General features: G+C 40.6%; 4 protein-coding genes across 9 annotated transcripts; 3 read left to right on the forward strand and 1 right to left on the reverse strand.

Moving 5' to 3' along the window:
- The first annotated feature begins 259 nt into the window (after window positions 1-259).
- LOC110852971 (drebrin-like protein B) lies at window positions 260-4,878 on the forward strand. 2 transcript variants are annotated; one of them, XM_022101161.2, is made up of 9 exons: window positions 260-409; window positions 1,095-1,195; window positions 1,257-1,312; window positions 1,387-1,499; window positions 1,575-1,622; window positions 1,732-2,236; window positions 2,312-3,319; window positions 3,394-3,491; window positions 3,570-4,878. In XM_022101161.2, the coding sequence occupies exons 2-9, from the start codon at window positions 1,113-1,115 to the stop codon at window positions 3,609-3,611; spliced, it is 1,953 nt and encodes a 650-aa protein (XP_021956853.1). In that variant the 5' UTR covers window positions 260-409; window positions 1,095-1,112; the 3' UTR covers window positions 3,612-4,878. The 2 variants fall into 2 exon arrangements, with proteins under 2 accessions (XP_021956853.1, XP_021956852.1); XM_022101160.2 differs by lacking the exon at window positions 260-409 and adding an exon at window positions 429-941.
- Window positions 4,879-9,025: 4,147 nt separating this feature from the next.
- Window positions 9,026-11,391, forward strand: LOC110853419 (tektin-3). The gene is made up of 6 exons (XM_022101680.2): window positions 9,026-9,154; window positions 9,236-9,494; window positions 9,575-9,915; window positions 9,986-10,233; window positions 10,298-10,531; window positions 10,602-11,391. The coding sequence occupies exons 1-6, from the start codon at window positions 9,055-9,057 to the stop codon at window positions 10,977-10,979; spliced, it is 1,560 nt and encodes a 519-aa protein (XP_021957372.1). The 5' UTR covers window positions 9,026-9,054; the 3' UTR covers window positions 10,980-11,391.
- Window positions 11,222-18,038, reverse strand: LOC110852909 (cap-specific mRNA (nucleoside-2'-O-)-methyltransferase 1). Of its 4 annotated transcripts, XM_035854671.1 has the most exons (16): window positions 16,316-16,472; window positions 16,067-16,201; window positions 15,869-15,985; window positions 15,505-15,759; window positions 14,868-15,341; window positions 14,551-14,789; window positions 14,231-14,474; window positions 13,706-13,805; window positions 13,417-13,617; window positions 13,278-13,359; window positions 13,170-13,213; window positions 12,914-13,081; window positions 12,501-12,843; window positions 12,324-12,440; window positions 12,103-12,255; window positions 11,222-12,018 (listed from the first exon to the last, which is right to left on the reverse strand). In XM_035854671.1, exons 2-16 carry the CDS (start codon window positions 16,142-16,144, stop codon window positions 11,853-11,855), a joined length of 2,781 nt encoding a protein of 926 aa, XP_035710564.1. In that variant the 5' UTR covers window positions 16,145-16,201; window positions 16,316-16,472; the 3' UTR covers window positions 11,222-11,852. The 4 variants fall into 4 exon arrangements, with proteins under 4 accessions (XP_035710564.1, XP_021956770.1, XP_021956769.1 ...); XM_022101078.2 differs by lacking the exon at window positions 16,316-16,472 and adding an exon at window positions 17,661-18,038 and having other exon boundaries at window positions 13,278-13,617; XM_022101077.2 differs by having other exon boundaries at window positions 13,278-13,617.
- LOC110852910 lies at window positions 16,720-20,581 on the forward strand. Of its 2 annotated transcripts, XM_022101080.2 has the most exons (5): window positions 16,720-16,831; window positions 16,945-16,990; window positions 19,246-19,349; window positions 19,468-19,649; window positions 19,753-20,581. In XM_022101080.2, exons 3-5 carry the CDS (start codon window positions 19,271-19,273, stop codon window positions 20,083-20,085), a joined length of 594 nt encoding a protein of 197 aa, XP_021956772.1. In that variant the 5' UTR covers window positions 16,720-16,831; window positions 16,945-16,990; window positions 19,246-19,270; the 3' UTR covers window positions 20,086-20,581. The 2 variants fall into 2 exon arrangements, with proteins under 2 accessions (XP_021956772.1, XP_021956773.1); XM_022101081.2 differs by lacking the exons at window positions 16,720-16,831; window positions 16,945-16,990 and having other exon boundaries at window positions 19,060-19,349.
- Window positions 20,582-20,677: the final 96 nt, after the last annotated feature.

Consider the following 20,677-nt stretch of genomic DNA (forward strand, 5'->3'; position numbering starts at 1 on the left):
GGTGGTGGTTGTGATGTATGCTGAGGTTAAGTTTGGCGTATTATTATGGGTTCATCAAATGCAAAACTTGAATGAATTGCAGGTTTAGTTTAACTGCACACGTTTGTATGAGAATCCTCCCACGCTTCAAACCTTTTCCTTCTCCTATACATACTTGTGCATATAAATTATGCAGACCAACTCATACCCGTCTGCCACATTATCACGGCTTTTATCTCTTGTTGTTTTTACAGTTAAAATAGTGTTTCAATGAGTCTGATGATAACAGGAAGAAGGACGACGGGAGAAGACCACGCAGATAATACTGTTGAGCAATGACTGCTGTCATGTCATGAAGTCATCAACTATAACTTTGTAGGTGGATCGATTGATTCACTGATCCTGAGCTCCTTTGGATCTTTATAAACAAGTAAGTATTACAAAATTAGGATCAGAGGCCCAAAGGGTGCCTGCTTGGTGTCTGTCATCTCATAGCCCACAAGGACGACGCCACATTCTCAAGTGTGAACCATTTTAAACTCATAAACCACACGCAGAGCACGACTTTCTACAATAACAACCTATCCCTTCTTTCCTTCTCTGTCTGTTTATTGATGGACTTTGCATTTTCATTAAATAGTGAATGGGAAGAATATCCCATCTCATCTTCTCGTCGACATCATCACAATAATATTTTAGCCCTTTGCTTCTTGTGTATGTGTTGTGCATGTAAAGGATGACTAATAAGCGTAGTTTTCTGTAAAAAGCCTAGTGTCAGTTTCTCTTTCATCCTCCACCCTCACAAACACTCGCTCACTCGCTCTTGTCAACGGTGCATCTGCTGCCTATCCTTCACATTGGGAATATAAATAAATAAATAAATTTCTACTCTTCTTGCCGACAATTGAGTGAGGAAGGAGACGATAATTAGTTATTAATTTGCGACTTAATTACCACTAGAGGTAAGTAACTAACAAGAATATTTGTAGGAGAGAAAGTTCGAAGATAGATATTTATTTATTGGGAACCGTTTATAATTTATAAATTCTTGTGATTTTGAGATGTGACTAAAGTGAAGTTTGTTAAAATTTATTGTTTGATTGGCTTTAATGCAGGAAACTAGTAGTTTAAAGATGACACTAAATCTGGACAAGAACAAGAGTGTATTGGTCCACGCTTGGAAGGAAGTGTTGGACGAGAGAAATCCGATCGACTGGTAATTATTTTTAATGAATAATTGGGGGATTAAAATATGATTGTGTTTTTCTGTTTGACAGGGCTTTATTTGGCTATGATGGACTAACGTATGACCTTAATCTGGTCGGGAAAGGGGGTAAGTTAAGGACCGACTTATCGTCCAAATTTTTGTAAGAATTTGCGTTTAATTCGATCCTTGTTAACTCTTAGATGGAGGTTTGAACGAATTGATTGAGGAATTTAACTCTGGTAAAATCCAGTACGCCCTTTGTCGAGTCAAAATAAAAGAGAAAAATGTGGAGAAAATCGTTCTCATTAATTGGGTGAGAGGAATAATTAATTTGTCGCTTAATTAACTTTTTAATTGTATATCGTTCGTTTATCCCGTATTATTTCAGCAAGGCGAAGGTGCTCCCCTCGTCAGGAAAGGAGTTTCTGCCAATCATGTAAATAATTATTGTTATCTATTAACAAAATTGTTAAACGAAACAAAATAAATATGTACATATAATGTAATATATTAATTGTATTAATACAATTTTCCTTATTTTATAGGTGGACATTGTTCGTGGATTTTTTAAGGGCGTCCATATTTCACTACATGCCCGAACGGATGAAGATGTCGAGCCCGACGTTGTTTTGGGCATGGTGGGGAAAGCAATAGCTGGAGAAGGGATTAAACTGGTCCCTTCTACGGATGAGTCGGACTCAATGAACGACACGGGCTCTCACCCCATCGGATCCAATTACAAGCGGGTTAACCCACAAGAGGAAATTAACGCCAAGGCGAAGGACGACTTTTGGCGGAAGGATCAGGCAGAAGAGGAACGGAGACGAAGGGAAGAGAAAGGACTGGAGAGAAAATTTTCCCAAGCAGAGGTCAAACTCTTGAGGAGGGAAAGTCAGGATTATTTCGAGAGGGAGGAGGAAGCTGAAAAGATAGCCTCACCGAAACCACAAATTAATGGAGGAACGACAATAACCACCAATGGGGGCGGCAGTGGGATCAACAAGTCAAATTCTGTGTCACCCACGCCGCCAACAGCGCCATCAGTACGAGGTATGCATAATAAATATGATAAGATATACATGCATAACCCACACTCAATTTATAAAATGAGGTCCTCTCACGTAGGTTTTACATCATCTCCTTCATCCGGTGGCGTTGGTGCCGAACGTACTGCTGCATTGCAGGCTTCTATGCCCATGAAGAAGAACAATTCAGACTTGGTTCGCTCAAGAATTAAATCGTTTGACGGAGGTAGTTCTGGCCCTGTTTTCCCTTCGTCCACCACTACCACGCCACCAAGAATGAGCAATGGGATTAATTCAATAAACAAAATGGCGTCGATTAGTGGAGGAAAATCCCCTTCTCCAGTCGTCTCCTCCTCTACACCACCTCCAGCAGCCCCTGTGAATGGGGACAGTCTCAGCGTGCTCAAGCGGAAACAACTCTTCGAATCGGGAAAATCACCCTCGTCTGAAAATTCTTCTAACACAATCACGAGAAGAAATCCAGCCGACGAGATTCGCCTCATGCAGGAAGAGGCGGCCAAAAAACTGGAGGAGGAGAAGAAAAAGAAGCAACAAGAAAAGAAAAAAGAGCAACCCATCACAACATCACAACCAGAAGTGACGAAACCTACCGTCGTCGCCAGTTCGAACAATGATTACGAAAATAACTACGATGAAGACCACAATAATAAGAGGAATGTGACAAGTCCTACTGTCCATTTTCAGTCTCCGCCACTTCCCGTGAGCCCCCCACCAGCCCAACAGCAACCCGCCTTCTTCAACAATCCGGGAGTAGTGTCACCCACCAAGACCAGCATTTCACCGGCTCCAGTCGTGGAGAAAGTACCCAGTCCGACGCCACCATCGCCCACTCCTCCGCCACCCCAACAATTCCAAAACGCCAAGGAGGACCACGTTCCCATTCGGGAGGATAATACCGTTCGCTCCGCGGCTCACGAGCAACACAACGGGGGTAGAAATACAGCATCATCCCCTTCACCGATTCCTCCATCTCCAGTTCCAGCTACAAATTCGTACACGAATGGTGGAGATTCTTCGTCAATTATCAGCATCAATATCACACCGGAAATGGGAGTGTGTGCCAGAGCATTGTACGACTACCAAGCGGGTGGGTATTATCCTTTATACTTAATTATATAAACTTTTAATAATTTAGTCAATTTGGTTTGTTTTCTTTTGCAGCGGACGAGACGGAAATCACTTTCGATCCGGGAGACATAATCCGAAACATTGAGAAGATTGATGATGGTTGGTGGGAAGGGCTGGGGCCGAACGAGCAGGTTCGTTACACAACTAACATATATAATTCATCTACAGGTAGTTCAGAACAATAATTGAATAATTTGATTATTTAACAGTACGGACTTTTCCCAGCAAACTATGTCGAGCTTCTCACATAAATAATCAGCTTATCATCATCTTATCTTGACGATGAAACAATAATGAAGTGAATTGTTCTTAAAGAAAACAACTTGTGCATTCTGCTGCTACTTACAACATACTGCTGCTTGCTTACATACTTATAATTCCTCCTCATCCTCCGCTCTAATTAATCCAGTCCACTCCACATGTCAGTATTTCTTAAAGTTGTGAATCCCTCGCGTATGTAATAAGAGCGTAATAATTTTATCTACCTGAAATAATCAGCTCGAATATCTGGGAATGTGTGTCGTGCTCAAAAATAAATTTCAATTTGTATGACTGATAAGTTTAGAAGTGAAGTATAGTCAGTCTATTTTATATTTCGATGTAATGTTCCTTGGAGAATGAAAAGCGTAGTACTTGCGGTTGATTAGTTAGTAGTAGTGTAGATGATGAACTATAAGTGAAAGTACCTCAATTCTAATTGTCGGCTCAAGAAAAAAGATTATAAAATCGTGTAGTATCCAATCTTCTTCATTTACTTGAAATCATGATGTCTGCTGAAATTACTATTATGAGTAGAACTTAAATATGTATTATGAAAATTCTTATATTTTTGGTTGTGCAATTGAGGAATGTGGAGGAGAAGGAGCGTTGTCTAGCTAGATACGGAAAGGAACCAAGTGTCAAACTAAAGTATAATTGCTTGAGCTACTTAAAAAACAAGATTCAGATTTTATTGAGTAGTGTATATTTACCATATACTTAATTATATACATACTTAATTTAACTAATTAATAACGTATTTTGTAGACTATTTTAATTTATGATGAGATATATACATACCTCGTCATTGATTTATTTTTTAGCTAATTTATTAAATTAATAATTGTGATCATAATATTTACCATTTATTAATTAATAATGTTTCATTTACACTTAATGATGACTGATTTGTGAGGAGAATGTATTTCAGGGCTGGTGGAGTTTATAACTACCCATTACCATTAATTTTACTAGTTTTAATTCACACCACTACTTTTACATAGTTATTTATGCAAAAAATTGATACATATGGCTTTTATGACAGACTGCTGAAATTACTTAACTCCTGTTGGGATTGATTAACGATTGTCGCTACCTAAAAGTAATTTGTGTATCTTGTAATAAGACGATTAACGATAGATGATAAGAGAGCGAGATAACCAGAACTCTCTGTAGCATTTCTCGTAGTAGCATTACCTGATTTTATATACATAAATAACAATATAGAAAAGAAATAAAGGAATTTTGATACATACGCAACATGTAATTTGTCCACATCAATTTAGATTTTTTCCGATTAATAAATAATGGAGATCTCCCAGCAGAGCAGTAAATTACGCCATTACGCGCAGTAAATTTAGAACGTGTGTCAACTTTATGGAGCGTTTTCTCCTCTTTCCATGCAAATATCTCTGCCAAACGTGAGCTTTAATAGGTCGTGTCATTTGTAAATGCCATATTAATTAAATTTACGGTCGATTGGCACTAGTTTGGTTAAAATCGGAGAGACCTCATTTTAAGTGAACGTGGAGAAGGCGAAAGTATTAATGGCTAAATGCGGAAATTTATACTTTCTCTCCACGCTCCAATTCTTGTCTGGTTTCTTCCTTGTTTAAATAGTAATTTTTCCATGCCATACAATTTATTCGGATGAATGATGGGTGTGGTGACTGACGGTGTGGGTCGACGTCGACCTCTTAATTCTGTTGACACTCCACTCATCTCTCTCGCCATACAAATTAGCGACTTCGTTAGTGAGATGGAAACGTCACATTCTGAGGTGGGCATAATAGAGGAGAAGGAAGACGAAGAAGAAAAAGGGTGAGAGAAAGTACAATGGACGCTTAGGAAAATGTTTACTCTGATCTTAAGTGTTCAGCCCAGACGAATGGAAGAGCTGAACGAAAAATGTCCAGGTTAACGTACGCCACCTGAGACAAACCACACCCATTCAGTCAGGTGAAACTCTTCTGAACGACCAACCAATGTGCATGCATATTAATCAGCGAGTAATGGAAAGTGAAAGCCAAAAAGTTCCGATTCCGATTGGGCGAGGGTAGAATCATATCAAATTAAGGAAAGGATATGGAATGAAAGGATAGATATTTAATTTCAAGCGTAATTCTATAAAATTATGTCATGTCAGTATCGTCTATGGATTTTCTATGGGTTGTGTAGTCGTTAAATTTTGATACAGTTTGTGCTTCATTTTCAATCACTAAATCGGATTTTGTTGTGCGTGGGGAGAGAATTGTTTTAATGGGCAGGTTAGGTTGGATGGTGAAAGTAATGAAAGTATTTATGATGGCTGATGGACTATGGTCTGGACTGGACAATCGGGTAATGGAATTATGGCAAAAATTATCAATTAACAACGTGCCTGGCCTATACCTATATTTTCTAGTGCCTTACTTTTGTGAGCCACGTTACATAAATAGCTCAAGAAGTCACGGATGTGTGTGATAATAAAATGATGACTTTCATTATGATGATGACACGCACGCACGCACACACACACAGACAGGTAAACAGACGCACCTTTTATGGTATAAGTACATGTATCTATGTGGTACGCACTTTTAGCCTATTCAACAATTATGGCAGAGTTAGGGGACAGCAGGGGAAGGACAATTCGGTATTTTATAGCTAGCGATTGAAAAAAAAAATAAATCCAAATTGGGAGAAGGTTATTCTATAACCATTTTTGTAATAGATACATCAAATTGCATTTATTTGCATTTTGAAAAGACGTAAAATTCTATTATGTTTTCTGAAAAATATATTTTCTCTAGCTTTAAAATCGTACAATCGTACAAATGAAAACGTTTTACAAGTATGTAGTTCTCACTGTAATAATAATACTTTTCTAATTCAACGCCCTCAAATAAGAATTTTTTTTCATATTTATGCCACTTCAATTCAATAGATACAAAGGAGAGAAAGTAAATATTTTGCATTTTGGCTCATACCTACACGCTCGACTTTACGTTTTGTGATTGATTTTTGATGAAACAAAATAACCTGTATTTAACAAACAATGTCTTTCGAACGACACCATCCGCCCACTCATTACTGGACGTTTTTCCTTTCCTATGTATTTGCACTTTGGAGTGGAGGCAGAGAAAGTGAGCAGGGTGAAAGTGGTGGCTTCTTCCTCCCATCCTAGTTTTAGTCGGGCTCTAGCCACGCGACTATTACCACAACCGCTGGTCAAGAGGTCAATAAAGTTGCTTCATACTTATCATATCCGAATTCAAAACTAAATCAACTTCACTTTCTCAAAATCAGTGAAAAGTGAAACGTATTCAAATAGTAATCTTGTGACTCTGATAAAATCTAATTTGTGTCGAACTGCATTGCATTACAGAAAGTGGGAATAGCATAATCTTGTCCGTGTAAAAGATTATGCATCTAGTGCCAAAAATATCACACCTACCGCGAAATTGATCATAATTTACTCCTCGCATACACGATAAATACATGTGATTACAGGTGAGCAAACTTCGATACAAACTTTCTCATAAAATTATTATATTTATAAAAATTTTGCAATCGTTCATTCGTGAGAATGAGTTTTTGAATCCAAAACCAAACCAAAAGGTGTCAAATTATTGCAAAAATAATAAATAAATCGATCTGTACTACATATCTCCTCGTTTGGATTTGCGATAGAGGAGAAAGTTCACCTCAAACAAATCAGATTTTTCTTATACCCGTGATTTGTAGAGGGGATAAAGGGCTGAATGTATGCATGTGTACCTTTGTAATCATTTTATCAAATCCTCCTCCTCCATTGTCCTCCAGTTCAACATGTTTAACCACACGGATCATTATCTGAACGATTGTGGTGATTTGCATCGCGTGTCCCACTTCCATTAGCACCACGGAACGGAAGGAAGGAAGCTTTCCATCCCCGATTTATTATTTGTACACTTTACTTTCTCTCAACACAAGGAAAAAGTGTGTCTCAACCTGCCTCCTGCTGTGACCAGACCCTACTTTCTCACTCTGCCTGCAGGAATTTGTGTAATCGATATGTGCGAGAGAACAATTGGCAGTCTCAACTTGCCTCTCGCCTACACTTTCTCATATACATATTTTTGTTCTGTCTTGGATATCTACTTTTGTGTATAAGGAATGATAAAGGGATTAATATAATCGATATCTCAACTTGCCTCTCGCCTACATTTTTTCCCCTCAGCAGACTCTGGCATTCTCACTCTGCAGGAATTTGTGTAATCGATATACGAGAGAACAATTGACAGTCTCAACTTGCCTCTCGCCCACATTATTCCCTTGTTCTGATTTGGATATTTACATACTTTTGTGTATGTATAGGAAATGCTGAACTGAAGGAATTTGTGTAATCGATGCCTAAATAATAATATTGACCAATCCGTCCCATGCGTCACTGTTGCTGCTCCTTGATCGCCCTCGTCCTCCTCGTCCTCTTCATCCTCCACCTCGCCACTTTCTCCGGAAGTCCGTCCATAGGCTCCTTCTTCAGGTAGTAAATTATAAATTTAATGATAAATTTCCGAATAAAATTCCCCCTCACATACATTTTCTCTCCCCATCCAGATTCCTCTTCAACTTTGTCTTCATCCTGTTTGACGTGGCTCGGAACAGTTCTCGTGACCGGATCGGGCTGCTGCGCCAAGGCGGTGGCCAGCAGGGCTTCTACTCGGAGGAAGAACTACTAGCTAGGTCAAACCAACGACCCTTCAACGTGGGGGTGGAGGATTCTGGTGCAAATATTAGCAGGTGAGAAGGACGTCTCAATCTGCCTCCAGCCAACTTTTCACTATTTTTTTCTTTTATTAAAAATGTCTCAATCTGCCTCCACCTAATTCTTCTCCATTTTTTTTACTTCCGTCGTCAAAAATTCATTGAATTTCAATCAAATATAAATCTAATTTATAATTTATTCAGCAAAAAATTATATGTATATACATACAAAATTAATAAATGCAAATAATCGTATAGAAATCTCTGAAACCACAAGTTTTATGTCCCATTTGACTAATTATTTTAACAAGAATGTACACTAGTAGAATTTTTTTAATGGTAATCTATATGTTTTAATTAACTTGTTAAAACAATATATTGTTGCAACAGATACGAAGAGACGCCGTTGTTGTGGGATGGCGGTGGTAGTGACGCCGTCATAAATGGTACCCAAGAAGATTACGAGCCGGAGAGATCAGAGAAGAGATAAGAGAAGAGAGACGAGAATCGTCACCTCTTAAAAAAATCAATCGTCCTGCCAACCTATCAATATCAATCAACATTGAAAAATTGGCATTGCGAGATAAAAAGAAGGACGAATAAAATTGTGAAGCACTCTTTACTCCATACTTTTTACCCTTATTGACCCATCCAAAAGTGTGAGAGCGATAATTATTCTTGGTGAGTGAGTGAGTGACGAAAATCAGAATGTACTGTTCTAATGCGTGTAATCTGCCCTACTCCGATGTCAACAAGATCGACCAGGGGCCGAGGACCAAATCCTGCGGATGGAATGGAGAGTGTCGAGGTGCACATTAATTTACCAATAATTTAAACTTGTCCCCCAACAAGTCAAATGTCGTTATAACATGAAATTGCTGAACACCAGGTGAGGGATGGATTTCGAAGACGGACCGTTGTTCCCGTCCAGGAGTGACTTCCCTCCTCCGGACGCTGCCGTGGCGTCACTCCCTCGTCCAGAAGCCCCCCGAGACGTCCCTCTACTCAGGAATGTCGAAGGAGTACTGCATGTACGACTCGGGCTATGCAGGCGACGGCTGTCCCACGGAACCTCTCAAGTTCCCCAATCTCGTCACCGGGTTCAACGTCAATGCTGCCCATGCCTCCAGAACAGCCCTCTACACGAGGTGACCTTATCTATGACCTTATTTATCTACACGTGACCTTATCTATGACATTAAGAAGTAAACTAAATGCTTATCCTCAGATACTCGCCGTCCGACTGGCAAGCCAACAACCAGCAAACCTACACGGGCTCCGACTGTACTCGCAACACGTCCGAACTGGTTCGTGCAGAGGCGTTGCGTTTGGTCCGGGAGACGGACGACCGCTCTTCGCGAGGACAGATGGACTCCTCCAAAAAGCTGGGGGACCGTTTAGCGGACATCAACTATTGGAAGCAGGAGATCATGAAGGAGCTCGACGTCAATGTTCACGAGTCGCACAAACTCCTCGAGACGAGGCAAACGTTGGAGCGGATGATTAAAGAGTTGGACGGACCGTTGCACATTGCGCAGGAGAATTTGTACGCGAGAGAGGCGAGGCAGGGTCAGTAAATAAGCTATAAATACCTCACTTTTGACACGTAGTGATTAAAAATGAATTAAAAAATTGCTAGGCGTCGACCTCGTCCACGACGCTGCTGAACAAGCCTTGCTCTGCGAGATTGAGACGATTCGTGCCTGGCAGCAAAAGCTGTGTCAACAACTGGACGGGATAAACACGCACCTTGCTCGCGGTCGTGCGGCGCGCCATGAGCTCGAGCGTGACCTGCAGAGGAAAGAGCAGGCCTTCCAAATCGACACGGGAGCCGCGCAGCTCAACAACAACTCGAAAGATATCGCTTTCCACTCTGGAATCGAGAAGGTACACGTTTCAGGGTGTCCTTTATGGGGACAGAATGTGAAAATCTGTCTGTGCATATATTTAGATTGACCCCACGGTGAGCATTCCAGAGACGTGGGCCGGGTTCACGGAGGCATTGTTGAAGCGATCCAAGGCGGAGAGGGCAACGTCGCAAAAGGTTCACGCCATGATTGACAACTTGCTCGTCCAGGCAGCCAACGAGACTTGGGCCGCGTGGAATAACACCAACAACGCGTTCGCTCTCAGAATCGCGGAATTGCTTGATGCCAAGAACAAGATTGCGTGCCACTTGAGCAAGGTAAATCTCGGGAGACAAACAGAGTGCCAAATTTGGTCGGCACGCTTAATCCAAATCTTTGACTTTTCAGGTGCAACAGGAAATTTACGACATGGAGAAGCACATGGACATCATCCGAAAATCGATCGAGGACAAGGCTCCATCCCTCAAAGTGGCGCAGACCCGACTCGAACGACGCACCCACCGACCGGATATTGAGTTGTGTCGAGATGAAGCCCAATTTCGTCTCGTGTCCGAAATCCAAGATGTGAACGAGACATTGGAACAGTTGCAGAGAAAGTTGGGCGAAGTGGAGGCCGCGCATCAGCAGCTCCTCAAGGTCAAGGCCTGCTTGGAACATGACCTCAAAATCAAGGCCAACTCCCTCTTCATCGACCGGGAGAAGTGTCTCGGTTTGAGGAAGAGCTTCCCCATCACCACCTTCGTCACCCAGAGGCAGACCTGTTAACCAACACAACAACCAACCAATCAACCCACCCAGGAATTTTTACATGGATAATAATCTCTTGAAATTTTAGGTGCTAGATTTTACCTCACTCTTACGTATGATAATTATCTAGAAAAACTTTGATACGATACGTATGCAAATATGTAACTAATATGTAGAATGATCTCCGGTGGTGCTACTTACATAAATAGAACCGTGTCGACCACGCACTAACCCATTTAATAAATAACAAAAGTACCAACTTTTCACATTTTCTCAAAATTTTATTAACAATTCATCAATACTTTGCAAATAGGGTCAAATTTTTTATACCATAATAAATCATGATTTCATTATATTATTCTAACGTAAAATTAGATCTGTATGGTATTCAGAATTAATTACTACAAAGTTTCTTGAAAAAAATAACTAATCAGATTTATTTAGCCTTGAATAGTAATCACGCTGTTACCCAGTATTTGTAAGAATTGGGCAGTCAAAAACGCAGTGTGAAGGGAACATCATAAAAAACAAGATTGAGAATCAGCCAACTACTAAAACAGGAATAAGAGAAAAGATTTAGTTTTTAAGTGAAGAAACAACAAGTGAACAAAAGATGAGAACAACGGGCATCGATCGGGGGACAAACAATTCATCCAAAATGTCCCCAATAATAGTTGACTGACAAGTAAAATGGGAATACAATAATCATTTTTGCATATTTTTTGTACGCAATCTCGAAGAATAACAATTTGACAATTTTTGAAATAATTGTAGAAAAACATACGATAATTTTGCTACTATTCTAACAGCTTGGATATCTTACGAAATGTAGAACTTCACTTGAGTCATAACTTATCTTGAACTTGTGTTTGCGAAGAAGATTTTCGTGAATTAATTAGCATTTGCCATGTTGCTGATGTGATGGACCAAAGCGGGTGCACACACAACAGTATTTTTCATCTTGACGGGGTCCTTCGGTCGAGGGAGGAGCGGTCCTTGGGGATTTCTATCCTGGGTGTCATCCAACTGCCAGTACAGCCTATTTTGCATCGTTGTCCTGCAAGCGAGATCAAAAGTTTTTTTAAGATTCTGAGCAAAAAAAGTCCAACTAAACTATAAAAGGCGACGAAACACTACTTACAAGAAATCTGCCGGACTCCCACCTTCCTTGATGGTTTTGAGGAATACATATCCTGTGTGTGCGTGGACTGCGGTTTTGGATTCTGACAAGTCCACGGGGGCAAGGGGACGTTTCTTACGGTCACCACGACCCTTCACTTGCTCCTTGTGCACGCTGAGGAGAAATTTACAATAAAATTAATGCATACTACTGACTGGTGTAAGAGTAGTGAAAAAACTCACGATGCCAAAGCTGCCTCAAGCCGAGTAGCATCCAAGGTTTTCTTTCCCCTAATGTGAATATAATCTTCACGAGCCGTCTTGTCCATAGATTTGGCAAATCTACCGCACATCTCCATCCTAAAGTCATCACACATTAAAGTAAGATACAAGACTGTTAAAAATTTTAATCTCACGTACCTCTCGTTGTATGGCAAATTACGAATGTCTTTATTGCCCAAGATAAGTCCATCAATAATGTGGAATGCCGTTACTATTATCTGTTTGCCTTCCAAGTGGGTAATTTCGTCCACAATATCGCCATAGACCAAGGTGTGGTCTGCCATCTCGACATTATCCACCGTCACCGCCTTCCACTCCCCGCTCGAAAATCGGAACACTTTGTCTCCACCCATCGACATGTAAAATCCACGGTCACGACCGACACAGACAAAGCTCCATTCCTTTGGATTTTTCAAATCCTTCTCCATCACGGGATATGTGAGCAACACTTCCCCCTCACGTTCCACCCGACGCAAAACGTCTGCACACAAAGTAATATTAGACATGCATGCAACCACAATTATTAGCAGAATACAATCCAGTTTACTTACTCTCTGGGTATGGTCGAAGTAACTTGTTAGCAAAGACTTCTGGTGCTAATCCAATGTGTTTAGGTTCTTGTCGATAAGCACGAGGACAATTCCACATGGTGGAACATTTGCGACGAATGTCGAACAGTCGGTCTCTAACAACGTTCCCGTCATCCCGATATTGCAGGGCTGCACAAGCAATAAAATAAAAATGAAACTCGCATGACGCATAAATATTGTTACAATAATTACTTTTTTGTGCAAATAAACTGCATACCTTTACAGAGCCGACCGGTCTCTTCAAGTTGTTTGAACCCGATACTGCATAAACAAGAGGAATGTATTTAAATATGATTAAAGTCATAGTTTAATTTTATGAGCTCACTTGGCATTTGAATCGTAAATGTAATCGTAGAATCTGGCCGCACTCTTGATCGTGTCCACAGGCACGAGCTCGACAATGTCGGCTTGTTGATCTTCGGGATACTTGTGGTTGACGTGACACGCATGATCAGTCGAATGACAAGAGCACAAGTATAATTCAATTTCCTGACAAGCTTTCCCACCCTTGAATTGAGTCGCGACCAAAAATCGCTCCGAGCTCCCAGGACGACCTGCCTCCGGGCGCAGAATTGTCACTTGGTCGAATGCTCGGTAAATGAGATATACTAGTCCAACGGTGAATGGGGTGAAAAGATCGTAGAGGCGGAGGACAAAGGTTCCACCTGAGAATAAGTAGATTGAGGAAAGTTAAACTAAATCGGGGCAGACTGCTACTTCCGATTTCATTTAAAAGCAGGTTAACAATAGTACCTTCTCTCAAACTTTTAAGAGCAATCGTCGTTTCGGCGAGAAGCATAGCCTTGGCTCGCAATTCTTTCCTATCCTCATCCAACCCTGGCGTAAGTTCGCGCTGGATTGAGAGTTAGAACAAGTTAAGGCATTTCCATATATAAACATGTTTAACTACCAATGTAATCTTTTTTCAAGCTATACTGAGATTGTCTATCAAGTTATATCAAAATCATATGGTCTTATATTTCCGTTGAATCTTTTCTTTAAAGAAATGTATTGTGGGCAAGTTCCCACGTTCGCCGTAGTTTTTGCCCCCAGACGAAAATTACTAATTATACTATTATTGCTAATTATTATATTATTACTAATTTACTAAAAAATTGAACTTTGCCCCAAATATATTTTTCTAAGAGCCCATTTAACAGAAAGATAAGCGCCATATGATTCATAATTTTTGGCTCGATTTTTAAAATATAACTCTCTGGAATATCCAAGTGTAGCTTGAAACTATGTTCTATTGTAGATGTAACGACGTCGACTCACCCCACCAGCCAGCACGACGTGCAATCCTTGCCATCCCGTAATTCGTTTGCAGTGTCGAGCAAACATGTCGACAAATTCAGGTCGATAGATTGATCCATCCCCGCGTCGCCCATCGCGACCCATCCATCGCTCAAAAGACTCTCGAGAAAAGTGGCCAGAAGCCGTGAGTTGATATTCGTACGCTTCATCTGTAAAAGTGTAACCAAACACTTTGGCGCCCCAGCCCATTCGTGAAAGAACGTACCTTGGAAGACATGCCACAATTTAAAATAAAATCAATCGGGCTGAAGAATAATTCATTCATATGATTTTTAACTCACTCTGCAAAACCGCCCGGCCCTCCGTGAATATCTCCGACGTAGAGAATTTCAGGTCCATTTTGCCCCACTAGCAACTCACCGTGTTTGTTGATGGGTTTAGTAATTGACCAGTTCGTTAAGGCATCAATGTTTGCGAGTAGGTAGGCCTCACTGTGGTGAAATACGGGACCAGAACCGAAATCCATCATGCGATCTTGTAAAGCTTTGTATCGTTCCCCACTCACGTTCCTAATTTGATACTAAACAAAGTGCATTTCCGAAATTAAAAAATGTCCTTGAATCAAAAACGTGGTTTAATTTTTTAAGCGGCGAACTACCTTAACTTCCATCAAATGTTCCAAAACGTTCCTTGCACAGAATGTGGTGTCGACATAGGTGGCTGGTTCTTGAACGCCGATCGTTCTTCCAAGGACGAGACCGTCATACGTCAATGGTTCCAGCTGCCGATCGAATGGAATGTATTTTACCCCTCGGCGATCTTGGTCCAACTTGGCGAGTTCTTGGACAGGGATCGACTCGTCGACAGAACTGATGGACGCGGTATCGTCAAAGTCCATCTTCTTACTGTCTCCTCCAATCAAAGATCCGCCACGTTTCCCAAGGATACTCTTCGATCCGGAGGACCAATCCACACTTGGTGGAGGTGGAGGAAGTCGGTTGCGACGCATGGATGAGTTGGAGGCCCCGGATGATGAGGCGAAAGACGAGACAGAGTGAGCGGGTGGGGGAAGGTCCATTTTGTCCTTGTCCGCCTCCGAATCAGTATCCATAAGGATGGTTTCATCCTTGAGCTGAAATAAATTAGGGGAACTTATGACCAAATAAAATTCATCACGTTTGATTAGCCCTTTAGTCAAACTTGAATAAATAAAAAGCAATTATGCATATCTTTGAATATTTTCGATTAAGAATTTAATTTTTTATGACCAAAAACATCTCTTAAAGAATACTCACTCCAACACCGCTAAAACCAGTACTTCCTGACCCTAACATCAGAACGTCACTGTCTTGGCTGGCGCCAGAAGGTGGAAGGGCACCAGACTCGGCAGGAGTTGCGCCACCATTACCATTTTCGTTTGCCGGAGGATCTGAATTGGGTGACATCGCACCGTCAACTTCGTCCACGACGACGTTAGCATCCCCAACGGAGACTGGTTCTTTGTACTTACACGCCCAGAGGTGGAGCGTTTCATGGAAGAAGACGTCAACCTGTTGAGGACAGAAGAAGACATAGAAAGAAGAATTAAAGCTTAATGATGAATTTGCATTTTAAAGAAGCACGTTTAGCTGAAGAAGATTGGAGATTTTTCTAGCTTACCCCAGATTTAATAGATTTTATCATATCGAACGCTGTTTTAAATCCAAATTCGTCCGGTTTGAGTGAGCTGCCGTATTTTTCTTCGTACTTGCCTGCCAATTTTAGCACGACGATGGCCTAAAAAGCGAAGAAATCGTAAATGAAAGACGAAAGAAGTCTGAACCATCCAGGTACATCATCAACTTTTAACTAACTCACCTCCGGCGCTTCGGCTTTCAAGATGGTCATGATCTTTTCTTCCACCGCGGGTGGAATAACGGCTTTGTCGTCAGCCATGATTATCAATTAAAATGACACGACCTGTGACGTTTATTTATTTTCCTTGTCGATCACCTAAATAATAAACAAAGATGATGAAATGAAGAACAATTTTTTCCTGAAGAGTGAGAGCAAAACACAAAAAAAATACACGAGAAATAAGATATTTATTTAGGAAGACGTGATTACTTTCAATGAAATAGAAGGGGGTTACTTATCCCACCCACTCAAAGTTTTCCAAAGTTTTTCAATTTTTTTATTTTGATTTCACCAAAAAATTCTTTATCTACCTAAATCTTCACGAACCAACGAGTGCACACAAACGACAGAGAAAGAGAAAGAGAGCGAAATGTGCAAGGTTGTAGCTGCCGCTCGATGACTCGCCAACCAATCGGCGGCTACTACGTCAGCACGGGAGCATCCACCTACCACGTCGTAACCATTCGTGTATTTATGTAATTGAAATTAGTATATTTAAATATTCAGTTTAATTTCTGATAGTGCAATTGGTAGGTTTCAAAATGGCAAGGATAAAAATTGGTTTAAAAGTCGTGAGGTCAGAGGTCACGTTGGGGTATGGATGCCCACTGAGGAGCGTCCTTGGGTCGTCGTCTGCCGGCGTTTTCTGCCAGTCTGTCACTCTGTCTGCTGTTCTCGTCGTGCAAGCAACGCTTTTTTTTCGCTCTTCAATTTATTTCAAGTTCGGTAAGTTTTTTTAAAATTCTTATTGAAATTGAGGTCTAATGACAATTTAAGAGGGGTAGTGCTTTTAGGAGATAGTTTGTTTTAATAATTTTTTTGTTTTGGTTGCTTTCCAGGTCTAATTGGAAGTTTTTCTTGGTTCGTGTCGAAGGTCAACTTGAGGTGAGTAGGGTAGCCCTTTTTTTAAAAAAACTAAGTCATGCTTGTCATCTTACGGGCATATCGGCATAAGGCTGGTGTTTTTTGAGAATATTTGCAAAAAAGGGATCATTTTCTAATTTTCTGTGCTAGTAGGAATCATACCGCTTATCGTGGCTAGGGCTGTACATACTTTTTTATGAATGACGCAAGAGCGAGATGGGGTTCCATAACATTGTGGTTATCATGCATGATAATTAAGGGGGGGTCGAGAGTTCTGCATTGAATGGATTGTTAGTAACAATTTGTTACCTTATCGAGTCGTACAAATAAAATAATTTCTTATGTTGGTATATTGCATTGTGAAACGAACAATTCGCTTGAGGGTAATTTGCTATTGGTGTAACAATTATGAGCAAACTTAGCATTACCATTTACAATAGTCTAGCCGAACTAGCTAATTTGGTTGTAAATTGCATATGAGCGCTTAATTAAATGGGCGTGGTGGCAGTGTAAGAATAATTCTTTTGGGTTAAAAGTCCACCAAACAATGGGCAAAAAATTCGAAGCCTACAAAATGATGATTTTTTTAAAAATATTTGCGACCATAAAGTTACATCATTTTGTGAACTTTGAAAAATTGTGTACACATTGTTTCGTGCACTTGTCCCATTCTTTTAATTGATTTACTTACCTTTTCGCTTTTAATCCCTCCGAATATCTTCTTATTGTTACAATTCCTCTTGCTGTTTGAATTACAGCGTCGTTTCACTTTATTCGGCTTTTACCAAACAATTGTCACAAATTAACTTGCACCAAACTTTCTGCTTTCTTCTGGTCAACAGTTGTCACACCCGCACAGCACGATTCTCGGTTGGGCAATGGTTATTTAACTGACACAATAGTTAAGTCCCTCTCTTCCTTTACTAGTAGTTCCGCCAGGTTGTAATCTACCGAGTAGATCAAGCTCGGAGAGTTTGAAGTCCAAGCAACGCGGTAACAAAACGCGAGTGGATTTTAGTTTACTTTTTGTCTTCTCAATTCAATGGCATGGTAGAAAGTCGTGCTGTTTCAGCTCGGTCAGATTTAAGGAGACTTTAAGGACTGTATTCATTTTGGTTTAAACTTTCTTGCCATGCAAGTTCGGAACTTGTATGATTCTCGTCTCGTCTAGTATGTCACCAGTAGAAATGTTTGGTGAAATGGACGTATCATTCATCACATTATTTTACTCCTGGCCTCTCATCAGTATTTTCTATCTCCTTGTGCATGTATGTAAATGACAATACATTTTCTTAATGAAACCAATAATTGAACATGTAGTAGATTACACCGAGAAAGAGGAGGACAACAAAGGTCATATGTTTATAGATGTGTGAGAACGTAGTTTTTTATGGCGTAGTAGTAGCAGCGAGTGGTTTTGTTGGGGGTGGATGGATGAGTTGAATGAACAGCAGAACGTGGTATTTTTCTGGGTGCATTGGATTTTTGCACACTGCATTCCTTTCGAATGGGTGGCCAATGCCAATGTCATCATGTCATGCTTTAGTCGTAGTGGTGGTCAGTTCACGGGTAGGATTTCTTAATCACCTCTCGATTTCATGCCGGCCGGTCGGTGTGTAATATGAATATTGTAGAAATGAGTCGACAGAGAGGAGGCAGACATCTGTAGGCTCCTCGTAGTGAGAGGACTCGAGAGGAGCGACCACGAGGGGCGAAGGGTCTTCATGATGGTCCTTTGGAATCTTCCCGAAAAATCATGCAACACGAAAGGAATAAATATTGTAGCCTGGAGGAAGGTATTTGGAGGGCTCCTCAGGATCTGTAGGCACTTTCTCTCATCCGACGATGATCCCACCGAGAAGACGACCAGAATTTTTGGTGGAGGGAAGGTAGGAAGAAGAGTCATCATCATCGTAATGATGATGCATGCGTGGTTTGGGTAGTTGGATGGCCTACTACTTTTACATGCCGGTTCTTCGAATATATATGGATATACGTTTTACTTTGTGGAAATAAAGGGTCGCTCGCTTCTCGCTCTCTCTATTCTAACTCTGTCCGTTCCGTTCGGTGTGGGTTGGTGGCACTGCGAGGCGAGCTTCCTTCCTCGTCCATCCTCCTCCTCTCTGAACTTTTAGCTTCGCTTTTTCTTCGTCGTCTCTTTCACTCGCAAGTAACGCAACAAGCCGGAACAACCACCTCACCGTTCGCTCTCTTCGATTCGTTTCCGTGTCGTCAGTCAGTCAGTCGTAAAAAATATCGTTATATTTATATTTCAGAAGTTAAAAGAAGATACCAATCAAAATGGAAGCCGTTGAATCCGTTGCCGTTGAAATCAGCAAGAACGAATGTGTGGATGCTGAGATCTCGACCAAGATCATCGGTAAGTCAGTGGTAGTGAAAATATATGCAACGGACTGGTGGGGGTAGAGATAAGTTTGAAGAGAAGATAGATTGTTCCTATTGTGTTACCGATTATTAATTTGTATTTCTCTTTGCAGAAGAAGAAGATGGTGGAGCGAAAGGTTTGAAAAGGAAGCTTGAAGAAATCTCCACCCCAGCCGTCGAGGAAGAAAGCAAGGTGAACGGAACCACTGATGAGAAGACTGAAGAGAACGGTTCCTCGAATGGTCATGCGGTCGAAGGCAAAAACGGCCATACAAATGGCACATCTGAAGTCACGGTTAGTGCGTTAATTTGTTAACATAATTGTAATTAGTAGGAGGACTTTTATCACCTCATTAAGCCGCACTCACTAAATGCCTCTTCTTTTCATGTCGTTTTAGGAGTCTCCAGTGAAGAAGGCTAAGACGGATGCGGGTGAAGAGGAGATTGTTTCCACCACCGACAAGACTGAAATCGAAACTCCCACTGAGACTGCTACCACGACTGAGGAAAAGAAGGAAGAAATTGTGGAGAAGATTGAAGATGAAGTGATGCCCAGCGACGAGGCTATTAAGGTTGATGCCGCCGCCACCGAGAAGGCTGAAGAAGAGAAAATTTTGGAGGACAAGCTGGAAGTCGACTCATCGGCAACGATTGAAAAGGAAGAAGCTAAAACGGCAGCTATCCCAACTCATGAGGAGGCAATTGCTGAAGAGGGGGAAAAAGGGGAATAACTTAACAATTCTCTTTAATAACTAATAATTTACTTAAAAACCTTTACGTTAATTTTTTATTCCTACTCCTACGAAGAAGTATTATCAATTATAACTAAATTCTCGGGTTTGTATTTGCAAGTTTGATTTTCGATTTTTTTTACATTTTTTATACTTAACGCTCTGAAATGGAGTTTTTTAATGGTAACTTGCCATTTTCAAGCTTTTATTTCTTAAAGCTATTGACTGTTTGGTAAACTTTTGTGTTCAGTATGCATTCTAATTGAAGTTTGTGTTACCATTATGTATTCTTTTTCAAAATTGGTCCGCTTCTAATGTTTTTCTTTATTCGAGCCAAATTTTTGTTAGTAAACCTATGAAAATTAAATTCTGTCCTTCTGGACTTGGTGGCTAGATTGACTTTGTGTCTATTTAGTAGTATATATGGAATTGAATGTTGATATGGAATTTCTTTTTTGTATTAAAAAAAAGTAGGAGTAAAGATTTGTAATTACAATCCCACAGCGTTGTTTTATTGATTGATATGATTGCATGAGAATTTTCATGAAAAAGTGTGCCATGATGCATTTTCGATGTCACATTCCCCTTGATT

This window comes from Folsomia candida, unplaced genomic scaffold (genome assembly GCF_002217175.1).
Source record: "Folsomia candida strain VU population unplaced genomic scaffold, ASM221717v1 Fcan01_Sc008, whole genome shotgun sequence".
Lineage (NCBI taxonomy): Eukaryota > Metazoa > Arthropoda > Collembola > Entomobryomorpha > Isotomidae > Folsomia > Folsomia candida.

Coding starts and splice junctions, on each gene's coding strand:
- LOC110852909 (XM_022101078.2), bottom strand. CDS start 16,144: ATGGCTGACGACAAAGCCGTTATTCCACCCGCGGTGGAAGAAAAGATC. Junction 14,790..14,867: donor AACATTTGATGGAAGTTAAG/GTAGTTCGCCGC, acceptor CACTTTGTTTAG/TATCAAATTAGGAACGTGAG. Junction 13,806..14,230: donor ACGTCGTGCTGGCTGGTGGG/GTGAGTCGACGT, acceptor CTCTCAATCCAG/CGCGAACTTACGCCAGGGTT.
- LOC110852910 (XM_022101080.2), top strand. CDS start 19,271: ATGGAAGCCGTTGAATCCGTTGCCGTTGAAATCAGCAAGAACGAATGT. Junction 19,350..19,467: donor GATCTCGACCAAGATCATCG/GTAAGTCAGTGG, acceptor TTCTCTTTGCAG/AAGAAGAAGATGGTGGAGCG. Junction 19,650..19,752: donor ATGGCACATCTGAAGTCACG/GTTAGTGCGTTA, acceptor ATGTCGTTTTAG/GAGTCTCCAGTGAAGAAGGC.
- LOC110852971 (XM_022101161.2), top strand. CDS start 1,113: ATGACACTAAATCTGGACAAGAACAAGAGTGTATTGGTCCACGCTTGG. Junction 1,623..1,731: donor AAGGAGTTTCTGCCAATCAT/GTAAATAATTAT, acceptor CTTATTTTATAG/GTGGACATTGTTCGTGGATT. Junction 3,320..3,393: donor ATTGTACGACTACCAAGCGG/GTGGGTATTATC, acceptor TTTCTTTTGCAG/CGGACGAGACGGAAATCACT.
- LOC110853419 (XM_022101680.2), top strand. CDS start 9,055: ATGTACTGTTCTAATGCGTGTAATCTGCCCTACTCCGATGTCAACAAG. Junction 9,155..9,235: donor ATGGAATGGAGAGTGTCGAG/GTGCACATTAAT, acceptor GCTGAACACCAG/GTGAGGGATGGATTTCGAAG. Junction 9,916..9,985: donor CGCGAGAGAGGCGAGGCAGG/GTCAGTAAATAA, acceptor AAAAATTGCTAG/GCGTCGACCTCGTCCACGAC.